At 37.5% G+C, this 18506-nt stretch overlaps 1 protein-coding gene across 1 annotated transcript in view; it reads left to right on the top strand.

The window, feature by feature from the left end:
- The window catches only part of CTNNA2 (catenin alpha 2), a 452176-nt gene that overhangs the window by 89476 nt on the left and 344194 nt on the right, over positions 1–18506 (top strand). The window contains exon 7 of the mRNA XM_061466251.1: positions 10953–11156. Coding sequence (XP_061322235.1) covers positions 10953–11156 — 204 coding nt within the window. The remainder of the gene's footprint in view (positions 1–10952; positions 11157–18506) is intronic.

Raw genomic sequence — 18506 nt, forward strand, 5'->3', positions numbered from 1 at the left:
TCTCATTTTAATACACGTGTTACAGTACAAGCATCTGTCAAACACAATCAGGAGCTACTCAATTCTGCTGTATTTAGCAGTGCAAGTGAAGGTGTAGTGCAGGTGGTTCATCTCGTGTTTTGTCACTGCATCTGTGGCTTACTGTCATTGGGTCTATTTTGGAGGTGGTAGCATCAGCACCCTCACAGTAAAGAAATTCTTCCTTATATCTAACCTAAATCTCTGCTGTTTCAGTTTTAACCCATTACCCCACTGGATCAATACGCTTTTATACCCGGTACCTCTTGGGACCCCCTACATACGATCAAGGATTTTATTGTATGACCAAGGGAAGCTTCAGGATTGAGTACGATACTGAAAAATGGCAGAGAATGAGTATACAAATAATAGCAAAAGGGAAATGGGTTTAGAGGGGAAACATAACAGCAGGAAATGTGTGGATAGGTATAGAAAGCAACAAGCAAAGAGAGTAAAACCATGCAGAACTGTAGGATGCAGAGGTTGGCTTCATCTCCACCATACACTTTTCAAGTCCATGAAACAGCAATGCCTGCATCTGCTATACAGATTTATTTCTTTTTAATAGCTTTATTTCTAGATATATGTTTTTTTGCCTGTACAATTGTTGTGGGTCAAGATTTAAGGATTCTGCATGGTTTTCAGGGCCTTCTCAGCTCACATGTCCCTTATTGGTAAGATCCTGCAAATAACACCCCTCTTTGGTCTGGTTACTCTGGCTTTTGTGGGGGACTTTGCATGTTACAGACAGCAGAGGTTTGACAGACAGTAACTGACAACATGTGACTTCTCAGTCCCAAACTGATGATGCTGCTGCTGCTCTCTGGAAAAGGCTGCTATTGAATGCAAAGAGGAGTTGTGCTTAGTGAAAGTAAATTCAGTGAAGACTATGCGAGACATGTGATAGTGTCCTTTTCCTCTTTGAGAGAATATTTGGTCATCATTTTTCTCCACAGGTAAAGTCTTTTCCACTCTACGTGATGTTGCAGGCATCATGAACGTGTATGTGAGATGTGTAGCTATAGTATCGTGTTCTGTTCACAACTACTCGTGGAAAACCAGCTTGTCATTTTTGAGAGTTTTCTCCTCCTAATTTTAAATAACTGAATGAAAGCTTTCTTGTCTGACTTATGAGGATGGAAAGATTGAAACTCTTGTTTTATCTTTGTTCTAGCAATATTTACTGTTTTGCCTCGCTGTTTTGCCTCACTGCTTAGCTGTTGAATGAGATTTATTCACACGTAATTTTGCAACTGAGACAACATTCCCTAAACTCCAGGCAAGCAGAAATTAATAGCTGCGATGGTGGGATGATTGTGAATTTATCCTTATGTTTTATAAGCAAGAAAGCAGGAAAGGTTACCAGACTAGGGAAACTATGTTATGTGTAAAAAGATGGTGGAGAAACAAGTTTGATTTTTATACTGGTGTGATGCATTACTTCAGCAAGGGAAAGGAAGTTTAAGACTTCTAGTGACAATAAGTTAATAGTATATTTATTTTACAGTATCGGTCATATTGATTGAGATAAATGTGTTTGGTATGAATTGCATACTAAACCTGGTATTATAGGATGAGATAATTTTTCTATATTAAAACCAAGTTTGCAGGTTTTCCTGTACTATTTCACACTTCTCAGCCTTTATCATTTCAACATTCAGAATCAGCCCTCTGTGGCTTAATGCTTTAAGTATCGGCAGTGTAAATCATCTGAATACTTTCTCACTCCCAACATGTAAATAAGTGATTATTCTGCTTATCCTACGTTTCAGCTATTGTGTTTGAATAGGTGTCATGTTGTCATACTCTGTCCATTGAGGTATAAAGTAAAATGTATGTTACTAACAGCAAAGTTTTGTCATTTATTCCTCTCAGAGATAATTTATGTAGAAATGAGTTCATTATTGTGTTTCTTATTGGATTTGCTGTTTGAAGTTGATTGCAAAAATATGCATTTAATGCCTTGGGTTATTTTTTTTTACCTTCAACTTAAATGTTCCTGCTTTAATTTTAAATCATTTAAATCCTAGTTTTATTATTGATTCATTAGTAAAATTTGGTATATATTGTGCAGTCATTAAATGTTTCTGGGTTTTTACTGCAACTGAGGGTGCACCATGGACCTCCCCTCAAGACACCCAAATTTATCCAAGTTACATAGAGAAGCTTGCTAAAAACTTATTGAGAATACTGAAACTATTCTGTTTTCACTCAGAAAATAGTAGTTTTGGTCTGGTAAGGTCTCGGCCATTCTGGTTATCAAGGGACTTGTGTGTTGTCACATGCTGAGTGTTGCGGGATTGATTCGTATGGTAACCTCTGTGCTCTCTGCATAGTCATTACGTGCTCCAGAGACAGGACCTACCCATCAAACTGGGTAAAAATTAGTGTATTCATTCTTGTACAGTGCTGTAAGGGTAGATTTAACACTTTTGTGAATACAAAGTTATTTACTATGCATACACCATAGCCCTATAAAAAGGAGTATTTCTGTGTTTGGTCAAGGCTTGGATTGTCTACGATAAATTATGAGTCAAGGATAAAAAGCATTAATAAAGCTTCTGACTTAGAAAGGGTAGGAAAAGATATCTAAAGGAAAAAAGGACCAAACCCCCTTCTTTCCATTTCCAACTAACGGCTTAGTCAACCTTGTGCTTGAGTTTTGCGTTTGTGTGTGTGTCTATAATAAATTAACAAGTTCTGGATCTATCAGTAGAACAGAATGATATTGAATTTGTTAAAGTGTGTGTATATATATATATATAGTGCTTGCTTTTCTAATACACGCTAAGCAGACATAACCTGTACTACACATTATTTTGAGACTCCAGTTATTTGTTGCTTCTCTGTGCGTGCACACATCCATTTGCCTTTAAAGTTGCTTAATCAACAATGTTGATCCATCTTGAACTTCTGTGCCGGTGTGTGTCACCCCATTACTCTCTGATTTCAAAATCACAGTGGGTCTAAAATGAGTATGAAAACAGTTTGGATTATAAAGGATTTGATCTGGTTGAGAACTGAAAGAAGAGGTTACAATGCTTTTTGGTACTTAAGGTATTTCTATATTGGATAGGTGCTGAGGTATTGAAAATGTACCAATTTTTTTTTCTTATAAGAAGGATTTGAACAAAAATATTCCAGGCAGAATAACCCAATCTTTAATAAATTTTGGAAGGCTGTAACTCTACCATTTGGGAGATGACTAGGTCTGATGAAAAACAGTGTCTGATGGCATTGGTCACTGTCCTCCAGGCTGTAAAATGAAGTTCATACTTAATAAATGGACTATCATAGCGTATTTCTCAGAGATATTAATAATCCTTCAGGACTCTTTTTCAGAGCTAGTGATGCAGTGCTCTTTATATGGAGTGAAAGCAAGTAATGAGGGGGAAAAATACATAGACACTGAAAAGACGTAATACTTGGGTACAGCAACAGCAAAGGCTGGCTTATTTTGACAAGAAAATTAAGAGCAGTTAAAATGTGACATAAACGTAATGGACAGAAGAGATGCTTTATCAGTAAGCGACTGCCTGTAAAATGTTGCTTTTTGGACAAATAAGTGTTGCAGATGTTCATCCTGAGAATGGATTTTGCAGAATATTTCTGGAATTCTCAATTTCCTTATATATCTGTTCTTCAGAGAAGTGATTTGTGATACTGGAGATAAAAGGGCAAAATGTGACCTTCAAAATAAGAATTGAAGCTTGATTGTTTCAGTATTGAAATCGTAAGAGTCTATTTCAGAACTATTGCTCACATCCCACACAGCAATTGGAAGCTGGACTTGTTGAGCTTCAGTGTCTAGGGAAGGACAGCCAAATGGCTGTTGCTGTGTAGTAGCAGTTACATATTGAATTTAAATAGAAATGCTTGTGTTACTGTGCACTTGAATAAACGTGTTGCAAATACAGATAACTTCATAGATGATTTTGAATGAAATGCAGGGTATTTTCCCTTGAGCAGCTGAAGTGGCTTTTAAACTGGCATGGTGTTGAGTCAATCAATGTGAAGGCAGCCAGGCTGCATCCCTATGCTTCAGAAGCTCTTTCTATTCAATAGAAGGATTCTATTCAGTGGGAAGTTCTGGCACTTTCTGCTCTCCTCAGATCTCTCTTTAATAGGGCAAAACCACAGACTGGTCATCCTCCACACATTAGGAAAATAATGAGAAACAGCACAAAGTTGTATTTTATAGTATTCATAAAGACTTTACTTGTTTGTAGAAAAATATCTTTGAGGATGCTGAACTGACCTTTCAAGAGAGGAATAAGCAGTGTGAATTTACAGGGTCCTGATGATGCTAAGGGGACAAGCAAGCTTTTTCTCCCATGTTACTGCTTCACTTTCCTGTCTAGTGCAACCCCTTCTGTGTGTTACTTTTTTGTTCCCTCCCTCCAGGCTCTGAATTTTCCACGCAGAATGTGAGTAGTTCAGCAGCAAGAAACTCAAAGTGAGTTTGCATTGAGGGTAGATTCAGATGAGCTCTTAGGCAGAAGCTCTTCCCTGTGAGGGTAGTGAGGACCTGGCTCAAGTTGCCCAGAGAAGTTGCGGCTGCCCCATCCCTGGCAGTGTTCAAGGCCAGGTTGGACAGAGGGGCTTGGAGCAAGCTGCTCTAGTGGAAGGTGTCCCTGCCCATGGCAGGGGGTTGGAACTGGGTGAGCTTTAAGGTTCTCCAGCCCAAACTGTTCTGTGAATCTATGATTCTAAATTGTTTTGATTACCTATTTTAGAAAGTCATTCTACTTTCAAACATAGTAGTTGGCTTTATGACATTGTTAATGAATTTTTTGTGCTTATGTGTGCATACGGATGTGTATATATTATTATGGCAATGTCAGCTCCAGAGTACAAAGGAGCACTGGAAATAACAGTTTTTTTGTATCAAATGCATAGAAATATGTTAGCTGTGTAAATGAAACACCCTCGCTTACTGGCAGCTAGGATACTGCGTTCAGTCACCTTTAGCAATGAGGATGCTGCTGCTGCTCTGTGTTTTCTGTATAAGAGCACCATCTAGTGGCTTTCCCTATTTTTATTTTAATTTATTTAGTTTTTCCTTCCTGCAATGCTCCTGTGCAGCTAAATAGTATTGTAGAAAGATGTAATAAGCAAAACCACTATTTGTAAGTTTAACCATAGCACATGACAGTAGGAAAAGTAGTATGCCAACATGCCAGGCGCTTTGTGTGCTTTCCTGTTAAAAACATGTAGTAGTACTGGTTTGTAGTAGGGCAGTAACCAGTTTCTTTGCAATGGAGAATTTATAGGTCATCCTCATTCAAACAGATTTGTTAGAGGTAGAATCCTAGAATGAGTTTGTGTGAGGAGGGAACTTGAAGCTCATCCAGTTCCACCCCCCTGCCATGAGCAGGGGCACCTTCCACTAGAGCAGCTTGCTCCAAGCCCCTGTGTCCAACCTGGTCTTGAACACTGCCAGGGATGGGGCAGCCACAGCTTCTCTGGGCACCCTGTGCCAGCGCCTCAGCACCCTCCCAGGGAAGAGCTTCTGCCTAAGAGCTCATCTCAGTCTCCCCTCTGGCAGGTTAAAGCCATTCCTTGTCCTGTCCCTACAGGCCCTTGTCCAAAGCACCTCTCAGGCTTTCTTCTTGGTCCCTTTAGGCACTGGAAGCTGCTCCCAAGTCTCCCTGAAGCCTTGTCCATGCTTATTTTATTGTAAATAATAAGTATGAATATCTGAACTGTTAAAAAGGCATTAAATGCTTTCCAAGTTACATATTATAGCTCAAAAATAACAGCAAATGAAATTTTACCATTCAGCTACACTTGGTATTATTATTAATATGTTTTTTTAGCACCTCTGCGGTGCTCATATAACTCAAGTGTGTGTTTGTGGACACCACCAATGTGTCAGGGAAACAATATCTCCATTTCTATTCAGAGAATAGAGATAGCAGGAGGTTGAGAAGTTGGGGGCTGTTGCTATTGCGTCTGCTGTATGCTCCATGCACTTGCCTGAGTGTCCTATTCATCAAACTACTATGAATTTGGTCATCCCACTGTCCCAGGAGGAAAGAAATTCCCTTATGTCTCTGAATTAGCTCTCTATTCTTTTATCACATCAGACCAGCTCACCAGAAGCTGCAGTGTGGTATCATACGGTCATATTGTTCTTATTTCTTCAAATCATAGCTCTGTGGTGTCAGTGGAACGCAGCATGGTGCTAGGTAGAAACATTTGATTTATCACTAAACAAGAACTAAATACCTTGTTAGCACTTTGGGGGACACTGACACACATACCTAAAGCAAACCAGAGAATCAGAGAATAGTTAGGGTTGTAAAGGACCTTAAGATCATCCAGTTCCAACCCCCCTGCCATGGGCAGGGACACCTCACACTAAACCATCTCACCCAAGGCTTCGTCCAACCTGGCCTCAAGCACCACCAGGGATGGAGCATTCACAACCTCCCTGGGCAACCCATTCCAGTGCCTCACAGGCACCTCTGACAAAGGAATACATTGAACACTCTTCTTTATACAGTCTTGTCTCCAAAATTGCTCTGAAAACTGGTTCCTTCAATGTGTTACCTGCTGCTTTTTACACTGAGGCAGTTTCTCATACTGTCACGTGGTTGTGACATTGTTTATTTAAGATACCTATCAATTTGATTTCTTCATGGCATTTGTCACTGTGGTTTTGATTCCTTCTTCTGACATACTGCTTACTTTGCAGTGGTATTTACCTTAAACATTGTGTGATTCATTGTGATAAATCACTGAGAAGTATGTTAAGGAATGGTCTCTGCCCTGCAGGTTTAACATTCTGAATAGATGACTTGATAAAGTGTAAAAAGAGAAACAGAGGAAAAGAGGTTTCATTTGTCCAGCGTTGCACAACAGATTCATAGAATCACAGAATTTCAGTGTGGGAGGGACTTCAAGCGTAACCTGGTCCAACTTTTAGTACAACATTAATGTAAGAGTTAATAAAGGAAATGCAAAGCCCTGAATTCCAATTAAGTGTCTCTACTGTGCTGTGCAGCTTTCCATGGTACTTAATCCATCATCTGAGTTTACTGGGATTGTCTTGGATGTAAATTTTCTTAAACCTGTCCTATACAGAAGTTTCTTACTTGAAAGTTATTTCTGTTCTACCTGGGATAATTCCTCCCCCTGCAGAGTTTCAGCTAGGCAGTGCTATGATTGCAACAGCTCCTTTATCACCTTAATGCCACTATGTTGTCTTGTACAAATACTTTTCAAACTTAAGATTTGTGTGGTTTTGTTTTTCCTTGTAGCATCATATTAGTTTCACGACTTTATTATTATGTCTTCAAAGTTGCCTTTCCTGTCTTTAAGAATATGAGTGAAAAATCAGTTCAACTTTCCTTCTTTTCCTATAGGAGCACATGAGTTTTTTCTGGGTTTTTAGACTTGGTTTGGGTTTTCTGTGTATGGATTTTTCTCATCACTGCTTTTAAAATGTTTCTCAGACAAGAAGGTTGTTTCCCATTAGAACAGAACAAGCAGATATAGACTTTCTGTTATATGATTTGTTTCTTTTAAAATTCATCTTTACTTAATTACAAGAGGAAATCACGTGTTTCAATGGGGGGATTGTGTGTTTTAAAGGGCAGAATCCACATAATTCTGTAAAGGACCCAAAATAGACCATTGTTATTCTACTCATGCTCTTAACAATAAAAGAAATTAAGGAAGTACAAGGAAATATTGAATTCCTCCTTGTCCACTCAGTCAGAGGTTGTATGGTAGATAATTGAACGGGGGGTTCTAGAAAGAATCTGTGTGAAGGTAAGAATCTGACCTTCAGTGTTACACAAATACACCCAACTCTACCAACAGGAAAACTCTGCAGACCAGTTGGTTGGTTCCTCTTTTTTACCTCCAAAAATGTTATTTGTCACAGTGTTTATTGCAAGTGGTATCAGAGCTATAATTTAAGAATCCCTCTGTTACCAGCTCTGAGGTGCTGTGTTTTCAAACAAATGATGCTTTCAGTGTACCTTATTTTTTAAGCTTGCCAAAATGCGGAGCACTATTAAAGTTTATAAGTTGATCTCTTGACTTAGTAATGAATTTGAATACATTTCATGTTGGTTGATTTTCAGCTTTTTCAGAACTGGAGATCCCTCCCTCCTGCTCCCAAAATCATTAATATCACTTGTTTGAAAAGGGGGAAAAAAGTGGTTCTGGAGAAGCTGCTGAAATTCCCTTAAGACTTTCTACTTACAGAACCCAATAGCTGAGCAGTTTTTTGATGAGCAATAAGGCAATGCCCATAACAATTAAGGTTTTGTAAGAGCATATACTAAATTTAGAAAATGCAGATAATGATACAGTAAGCGTAGTGCTTTTGGACTTGTAAAATTGTTTTAAAAATCAGTTAAATTTAGTGTTTTGGGTTTGTTTTTCTTTATATTTCTAATACACTTCGTTTTTTTTTGTCACTGTTGAAAAAATTCCTATGCAGATAAGTTTCCCAAGTTTAACAATTATGTGCTTTCTGATAATAGAATGCACTGATGGAGGGTATGTCATGATTTTCATTTTGTTTAGTTGGAGTATGAATTTGTCTGATACCTTAAAGTGCATTACTTGAAAGGTCATAACCGTACCATAAAGTCCATACCTTGCCGTTCATGATAATTTATGGTTGTTTGATACCCTCAGTGGTACACATCTCATTATTTAAAATGTAAATGGTGTTTGTATTTAGCCTGTACTGAATTTCCTAACCTTATTCATGGAGTACGACATAACTGTTTGTGAGAGTAGGGTGTGGAGTTTCAGTGATCAGATATTTGATCTTCAGCTCGTTCATCCTCAACGCTCAACAAGGATGGAAATATTCCAGGAACACATTCTTGGTAGGGCTTTGGGTGTCACAGAAGATTGAGTGCAGGGTCTTCAAAAACCTCTACGAAGAAAAATGATTCATGACTTGCTGAGAGGTGCAAGATCTGCTCTTTGAAATTTGCTGTGTAGGTAGAGAACCTTACGCCTACAGCTATGAGGAAGAGAAGGAATAGTGAGGAATTTCTGGAAGGGGTGGTTGTGTTGCTATCACTGAAACATGAAAATTGCTATAGTCCTGTATGGATGTTGCTTTGATGGACTTTCTGGCTTGAGAAAGGGGTTTGCTACAAGTAGAACGTATGTTGGCTATTGGAAATCCCCTAGTCTCCAGTGAAGTACTTCCTGACTTTGCTAATAACCATTTTTGTGGTCATTTGGAAACAAAGCAAAAAATCCCACATGACTATTAACATAACATTTAATGGTCATTTTAAAGCTCAACCACATTTGAATAAAGAAACCCTAATAATAATCTGAGGCATGCAGCTATTTTTTTCTTATAGTGGTATAAATTGTTGAGATTGTTCATTTGATACAATTTCTTGCTACTACTAAATTATGCTGTGAAAATGAATTCATATAATTGATTTCTTTAAAATCCCAAGTATCATCATTCGACTGAAAGGCACAGCTACATAAATATGCATAGGCCAAAGACGTGGAGAAGTTGTTTTCTAATTTAGATGCCTGTAAAACTCCTCTGCTTACTGCTGTGAAACACAGACCTCGGAAGATACATGTGAGACATTATTTCACATTGTGGGTAATGCTGCATTTATTTCTGCCATGTCAGCATGTCCTGGAGCTAGAAAAATATGGTGTTTAAAATTCTTCTATTTGTCCTTTTTATTAAATAATAAATCTTTATAAATTACCTGGCATCCTTATGTTTATTACTATTTAACTGCTATGAGTTCCGTTAAGCTGTAGATTTCTCAAGGCTTCATTCCCCTTTCCCTGTGTAGTAATGAGAGTTACATTTTTTTGCATGTGGAGTTAATTGGAAGTCTTATATTGAGAAATAAGCAGATCTTTTGTAAAGTTCATTTTGAGCATATTCCGATCTATATTAAACACATCCAGTTTTCAGCATTAAAGGCAGATGTCATGTCCCGAAGTCCTGATTTGTATTTTAATGCACTTAATTCACTTACTCTATTTTTTCAGATTAACTGTATCATTTGGCTTAACATTTGTTGATTGGCTTTGGATATTACAGGAAATCAGCTAATCATAAAGCTATCAACATGTTGTGAACATTAAAATGGTTCATTAGCAATAATCCAATGTGCTTTAAAATACATGTATTAGAAAACATAATACTTTTAATTTTACTTCTTATTTCATGACTTATTTTCTTTTAAAGCTCATGTAAGTGTGCTTCTTACAGAGCATTTTTTGGCAATATGCAGTTATGAAACTTCTTTGCATGATTACAGCAAAAGGGTCCTGCGTTACACGGTGGTGTTAATGTGCCTGTAAGTGGGAGCAGGCAATTATTGCTTTTGTATTTGCTACCTTGAACTACAAAAGGAGAAAAAACGTTCAGAATATAATCTAGTGGTGACTCAAGACTCATAACATCACAGAAAGCTGTAAACTGACGGGTAGAATCTATGTGTTTTAGCCCTAATTGATGTTTGGTGATACATTTTATATGCAAGGTACACAAAGGTTTAGCCGTGATCATAATTTCAGAATGAAGATGTCTTTAATAGGAAACACTCTTTAAAAATCTAATTTTTTCTATGGAAATAAAGATATATTGCTAACCAGTAGGTTATTTGACAAATTAAAGATATTAAAACTCTCTTTACCAATTGTCTTTTATAACTATATATTGTGAATTCTTTATAGAATTATTTATATAGCAATTTATTTTTAATTTTATTACTGTATTGGGATTTAGAGCTACCAGTTATTTCAGTAATATTGTAATATTTTCAGGAATTTGATAGATAATTATTTATAATTATAAATATTTATCAATTTATAAATTATTTATAAAACCATGGGAAGCCACTGAAATCAGAGACATTGGAAAAAATGCCGAAGAGCCGTAATTTTCCCACTCGTATTTTGTCTTTTAGAACAAAATCATTTTAGACCCAATGACTTTCAGCGAGGCCCGCTTCAGACCATCCCTTGAAGAAAGGCTGGAGAGCATCATCAGCGGAGCAGCGCTGATGGCAGACTCCTCCTGCACACGAGATGACCGCCGGGAGCGCATCGTCGCTGAGTGCAATGCCGTGCGGCAGGCGCTGCAGGATCTGCTCAGCGAGTACATGAATAATGTAAGTTATACACTTTTCTTACTGGCTGTTTCTTCAATAGATGATTAAACCTTTCAGAGGCTAATGCTATGACTCTATTTTTTAACAAGACCCACAATGCGTCTTTGTACCAGGAGTAATGGTAATGCTATTTGAATTATTTGACTTCTTAATGGTAATGCTGTTTGAAATATTTGACTTCTTAATATATTGCAAATATTTTGTAGAAGTTTGGTACAATCAGAAGCTCATAGGAGTGTTTTATATTCAGAGGAATTGTGTTCCCCATGGCTTTCACATTAAAGTTTGTTCTTATGCAACAAATATATAACAAGTACTCCTTTTGAGGTAAAGTACCTTTAAAATGGCAATTAAGTGCAAGCAATGGAAGTGGGGAATGGCCTAAGACTTAATGAAAGGAATGCGGTTGATTTCCACTGTGTGATGGTGGTCATTGTGTTTACTTATTAGGATGTCACCTATAGATACTTGGGTAAGGTTGTCTGTTTGCTCTGTGGGTTAAACCAATGAAGGTTTTCACTTGGTGTTGGAGCTATCAAAGTACTCAGTTGCTATGAAAGTAGCTGTTCACACAAAGAAAGGTACCTGCAGTACTTTAAATAGAACTGGCTGCTGTAGGCTTTCAAGTGGTGTCAAATTGTTCAACATGGTGTTAACCTGTAGTGCTTCCGTTCCGCATAACTTATCCCAGAACATTTTCTGTCCAACAATATGAGTTAAACCTCATAAATGCTATTTCTGTGTCGTTTGGAGGATGTGTGGAAAAGACTTAAGCAACATCAACAACCTTTATTTAAATGGAAATGTTGGCAAACAGATTTCAAACTGAACATCTGATGCTATGCTGTTGTCTTGTCTGAGTTGTCTATCATTCCTACCAGAGTATCAGGTGGCACATTTTGATCCCATTTTGCTAGAATCATCAAAATAATGTTTAAAAGGCTGTTCAAGTACAAACCTCTAACATTGTTTTCACTGGTACTGTTAGTTGGTTGATAGTGATACAACGTGGTACCAATAGTGCAAACTTCAGTCCTTTAGTCACTGTACAGTGCAAAATTAACTGATGTTTCATAAGGTATTATTCCGTGTAACAGAGTCACCTCATGGAATAGCTGGTTTTGGTGGAGAATTTAAACGCATATATTATTTACTTTTTTAGTTTTCATGAAGTGAGAGTTGAAAGGTTTTTATACTGCGTGAAAACAAAGCCTATGCTGTTGTGTTAGGGGTTAGAAATGATAAAGAGAGCATTAAATAATTGGTGGTGAGGCTGTGGTGGAAAAGGACTTGCTGGTTTGCTTCCTAGAGAATCCTTGCTTAGTTGAGCTACTACTGTAAGGTGTAATCTTTAAAGGTCTTCCAAAAGCCTTTGAGAACTCATGGATTGTGGCTTCTGATTTTATTGTGGTGCCCCCAGGTGTTTGGTAACCCTGCAATTTGTGCTTTGACCAGAAACATTCTTGTTTTATTTCTGACCACATCTACAGAGGTGAGGAGAGTTTGAAACTCCTGTAGGAATTTAAGGCCACACTGAAGGTGGCTCATGTGTAATTTCATAGTTTTTACTTAAACATAATTGTGTGAGCATCTTTTTATGGTTACTGCAATATGGTTTTGTATTGGTTTTTCTTCTCCTACTTAATCTGAGCTGCACAATTGCTATATTTTTTATTTTCCTGCTTAATGTTGGAATAGAATCAATTTAAGCTATATTTAAGAACTGAATGTATACTTAAGTTACATAAAGTACTTCTAATTTAAACACATCTGGGATGGTAGCATTTGCAAATGATGTTTCAGTGATATTGTCTTCAAAGCTGATCTTTGCAGATACATGGAATTGGATTTGGTTTTACAGATTAAGACACCTAAATTTAGGTTTCTGTATATAAGTACAGACAGGTAAAATAGGGGACACAATTCAGCTGTTTAAAGATAGATGCTTAGTGCTCTTTTAAACTAGCAATTTAAATAGCCTGGTGCTCATTCGAACAGGGGCTCCCCAATCTGCCACTCAGAAGCATTTGAACCTACCATGAGCCTTGTGTCACATCTGCCAGCCCCAATTCCATGTTGTGTGTGGGAAGAACAAATGGCCAGACTCCTGCATTTATCAAGTTGTTTCAGCTTAAGCTCCTTTATAATTGATGGAGATCACATCAATACTGCCAAGGGAATCTGAAGAGCCATTCAGATGAGGAAGTGTTATAATCTAACATGGGATAAGTTAAATAACTCTAAACTTCTCTATTTATATAACTAAATCCAGGCTAGAAGATGAGATGCCTAGCTCTATAGGCAGTTCAGGCATCTATGTAAAGACAGAATTCCACCATGTGTTTTCCCTGGCAGAATTTCCTTCAGTATTTAATCATTTGCTTGAAACGCAAGGATGGATGGGTTTTCTTGTGGTTTCAGCAATGCTGAGCATGTCCATTATGACTAAAGATTTCACTTGGAAAGCTGTTTTTAAAGCTTGGTTAAGTTTCAGAAAGGTAAAACTGAAAGGCATACACCAAACATGACCCTGTTACAAGTCTCATCAAGAGTTGGCTAGACTGTCAGAGCATGTTAGCTTTGAGATGATTTGGGGAAGACTGATATCATTAACGACTTCTGCCCACGCAGCCTTAAACCACTGCAATCTGCTCCTGTGAAATGAATCAGGCACTAGTGATGTCCATTTGGGGTTTTTTGCTGTTTGATAATTATCTGGAAACTGACAGCTTATTTCTTGGCTGATTGTCGATCAAATGTGGGTATTGCGTTTGATGCTTGCCATGAGATACAAAGAGCATTGAGCGACTTAAATATTTTGTGGTTGTATTTTATGGCTAAAACCAAAGAAGTGCAGGGTATTGGCAATGTGCTGTACAGTCAATGGTAGCTCAAGCCTTCTCCAGCTTAAAATGGTTTCTTTATGTTATCTATTTCTATGATTTGGGTTTGGAGGGGTGTTTCTTTTTGCATACAAGAACATTTCTATTTGTTGTTGTTATGTAGATTATATATTCCCTTTTACCTGTTGGATGTTTAGACTGCAAAACCCTATATACATTGGTTGTGGTTTATGTATTGCATTAAATTTTCATAGAAGCTAAGTAAAATATCAAGTGCAAAAGAACGTACTCGGAATGGCAATGTTCTTGATGCTTCAATGATCTTTTGCTTTTGCCCTAGTGGATGGTTTTGCAGGCATGAATCAGAAGCTGGAAGCTTTGCAAGCAGCTGTATGAAATACAAGGCTTGCTGTTTGATGCTGTATACTTTCTAGCATTTCAAACAATGAATGCTGAAGGCAGTACAAGGAGCGAGACAAGGAAATGGCTTCCTGCTGAACAATGTAGGAACTTTTACCTTTTAAGCAGAATAAGACGTATACGGAAATTTCTTCCACCTGCAGAACAACCCCTGTGCTTGCTTCTTTCTTATAAAGTTCACTGTAGGGAGTTAAGCGTCTTACCTTCTGTGTTACAGCAAGGGTTTTTCAGTACTTCCATCATCTTTCCAGGTCTATTCCCTGTAATCTGTTTTAACATTAACTGCTTTACCAGACTTTACTGGATAGATATGCTTTGCTACATGGGATGGTAAAAATTTAACTCACATGATAGTGATGATTTGCCCATTTGTCCACCCATTTTTTATGGATCAATCACAGGCTAACAAGAAGATAAGACTATTCTTACAGTTAGTTCCAGGGTGTAGTTTGGTGTATTATCCAGAGTTTTACCAAAGTAAGTTAAAGCTGGTTTGCACCTTGGAAGACTGGATAGACAGACACTATAAGTCTCCTTATTTTGGTTCCTTCTTCCTTCTCCTCAGATAAATGTTGGCTTGACCCATTTCCTACATGTGAAATAAGATCTTTTTAATCTATTTTTTCAAGCCATCTCCACAAATATTTAGATGTTCTGGTCCCAGTTCAGAGGTTATTTAAGTAATTACTGTTGTAGGAGGTTTTTGACTGATAATTGCTAAGGGAAAATTAGTCCTGAGGATCTTTACAGTTATATGAATAATTATGTATTTGTATAGTATATTGCATTGACTGGAGCCTTACAAGGCATAAAGCCTCTGCAAGATCTTATGTGGAGATGAGATGTAGACTGTTTCATTATTGCTTGTATATCTAAGAATATGTATTAGTTTCATTTGTCTTATCAGTAACTGTCAAAACATTTTCCCAGCATGGTTTTTATTTGTTCTATGATGAACTCAGCTGAACTTTAAAGCCTTTAATTTTTGGGAAGCATAGGCAGGAAGATTCTCAGTTATTGGTTCATATGACTTTCCTTTAATCTCTCACAGAAAATTGATGTTGGTTCTTTTGATTGTTTGGGGTTCCTTTTTTTTTTTCAGGTTCTTATCTATGTGATAAATCCTGTAATTAGTTTCAATATAAAATTACATTTCTAGACTTAGTGTCCTACAGAGAAGAACTAAGTACAGCTCCACAGAAGCTCTTAATGCAATTGTTTTCCATTTGGCTAAATGAAAACATTATTTAGTGGATGGCTAGCTCTGATTGTGGTCTACTGTCCTGGATCCTTCATGATTTGTACTGCAGGCTGTCAGAGAGCAAAAATCCTAGAAACCTGGGAGTCCCAGCTCTTAAACTCCTGGATTAGAAGTACACTGCTAAAGTCATATAACCCAAAACTGGGTACTGTTTCTAGCAAGCATCAGGGTGCTGCTGTGTTGGTGTCTTATAAGAAAGGGAGAAAATGATATCTTTAGAAAAACATGCCTTAAAAAGGATGCTTTGAATTCCCTCTGCTATCATCAGTTTCTGTGCCAAGCAGAGGCAGACTGCATTTTGGGTATCTGGGGTGTGTTGAAGAGAGAGTTGGAAAGCGGTTGGCAAATGAGTCAGCCTTGACTGTTAAACACCTCTGTAATCACTTCAGTACTGGCTTGGCATTAATTCAAGTCTGCAATCGAAAAGGCATTTCCCAGCTGGTTCAAATACAAGGTTATCTTCATGAACCTTTGGGCTCATTATTAAGCCAACCTTCTTTCTCATGCCTTCATTTTCCTCTCACCCAATGCTCCTGATCCCAGCCACTGCCCATGTTTCATAAGAGCTTGGGGTTTGTTTTTATCATAATTGGGCTTTAAGACAAAGAGTATTTCTATGTATCCAAGTGGAATGAATAGTCATTTATAAGTCCTTGTATTACTATGATTATTTCATGTTTAGATATGAGAACCAGAGCTCTGCAGGCTAGATATTGGTTGGTTTTCTTATATATGTTTTACTGATATTACCATAAGAATAATGTTGCTGAATGTTGGCTCTTCATAATCTGGTTCTCTAAAATTGCTACCCATTCCTGATGTTTGTTCACTGTAACTAAGACAGGCTCCAATTCCTGTTTCCTTTGGAGAAGAAAATGGCATATCTCAAAAATGCAAATATAAGAATGAATGAAGAAGCATGAATCTACAGGCAGTTTTTCTTCACAAATACATCAATAAAACATTTGGATTGCTCCAAGTGAAATTATAGTGCTGCAGCACATGAAAATGAAATGTCCTTAATGGACAGCTGAAGTTATTGTGCTTGATTGGAGAATGAAAAACATGATGGCAAATGAAAATCTATACACTCTCAAGATACTGTCAACTTCCAGATTGAACAGCTCCATCCAAATTCATACATAAGAGAAATGTAATAATTGTTTTCTTTGTTTCAGTTCTGGTGCTGGCTTGTGTAAGGTCAGTCGGGGTGACAGTGAGCAGTAAATTACAGTTATGAAACAGAGAAATGTATGTAGCTGTCCTGAGGTGAGGAATCGGGGACGAGTGGCAAGAGATGGACTGCTGGGTCATCAACTGATAGAGGACAATTTTCCTGTTGGTACCATGGTAATGCTCCTAGCTTTGTGAATAATTCTGAGAGGAAAATGTCTTGTTTAAAGTTTCCTACCATATTTCAAGCTATTTTACTCTTCACTTTGCTAATTTAAAGGCTCTAACAACAGATGTGTCTTTCCGAATTATTACTGGAGGAATAGGATGTGTTCCCAAATGGGCAAATGTATATGATGTGTCACAGCGTTGGTTCTTGGTCACTTTCGGTTTCTTTGCATCTATATGTCTCTCCTGAGTGCCTCAACTTCTTACGTGACTGTACCTAAATCACTGTCTAAGTATGCTATCTGCAATGGAATCTGAGCCACCTTTTAAGGAACATTCTGTCTCTTTGTTTTTGGGGACATTATCAAGGCCTCATAGGGGACGCACAGTATATTTTGATAGTGGGGTAGACTTGCACACGTGAGCTTTGATTTATTTGTTAATTCCTCCCTCTTCTGGTTTGCAAGTCCAAGTTTAGTTTGTTTCATTGTTCCTGGTAGATCCAGAGAACCACACTGATGTTTTCTATCAGAGACAAATAGAAAAGCTCTGTAAGAAAGTGGGACTTTATGGCTTGGAAATGACAAATAAGCTAACAATTTGCCTTGACTTCTGGTTCTGGTGGTTGCAGATTTATACAGCCCTGTGGTATTTTATCTGCTTGCATGAGTGGATGTTTAAACATACTGAATTAGTATTTCTGGGAGGAAATGCTGTTTCTGAACTACAGTGCTGATAGCTTTTCCCTGGTTGTATCCCCTGGAGAATATTTTATAGGTGCCTTGTTTTGCTTTTTTTTCTTTAAAGGCAGACTGTTGTATGTCATGAGGCAAGTTTTGTACGCCTTGTTAGTTTAAATCATGAGTTTTTTGGAACCTAAGGCTGAATTGCTATATAAGGTTGAGTGATGCTTCTGCCATGATATTTCCCTCCAAATAACCTAAGCTTTGGGAAATGTTAAAATATAGAATGAGCAGGTTTACAATTGAAACAGATAAATTTGTCTTAACTACTGTGTTTTTGTTGCAGTTATTATTGGTTTTTAATGTTTTTCATCCTTTTTAGCATCTTAAGCCCCATTAAGTCCTATACACATTTAAAATTAAGTTGTAGTGGGATTTAGTCACAAGTTTAAATGTTTTGCCCAAGAAAACTATATCCACAGACCCATTTTTGGGGGGGTCTCAAGTGCTGACAACTTCCAAACCACCAGTTCAGCCAGAAGTACTATATGTTCCCCATTCCTTTCGGCATCCTTGTCAGTTCACATAAATGTTAATCCAGCATTAGCTAACTCAACTTTTAAGAATTATATTAAATAATTATTTTTTGGTGTCTCATATAATCTTTCTTTAAGATTTATATTTCTAATAAATTTCTATTAGATCCTTTTTCCTCTGGATTTTCCACTTTTATTCATGGCTTTGCCTTTAAAAGTATTGGGTGCCTAATCAGGAAACACTTTTTCCACATGTAGATTCAACT

The sequence above is a fragment of the Pezoporus flaviventris genome, unplaced genomic scaffold (assembly GCF_033815535.1).
Source record: "Pezoporus flaviventris isolate CSIRO_AGI_PZ_B2104156 unplaced genomic scaffold, CSIRO_AGI_Pfla_v1 ptg000002l, whole genome shotgun sequence".
Classification (NCBI taxonomy): Eukaryota; Metazoa; Chordata; class Aves; order Psittaciformes; family Psittacidae; genus Pezoporus; species Pezoporus flaviventris.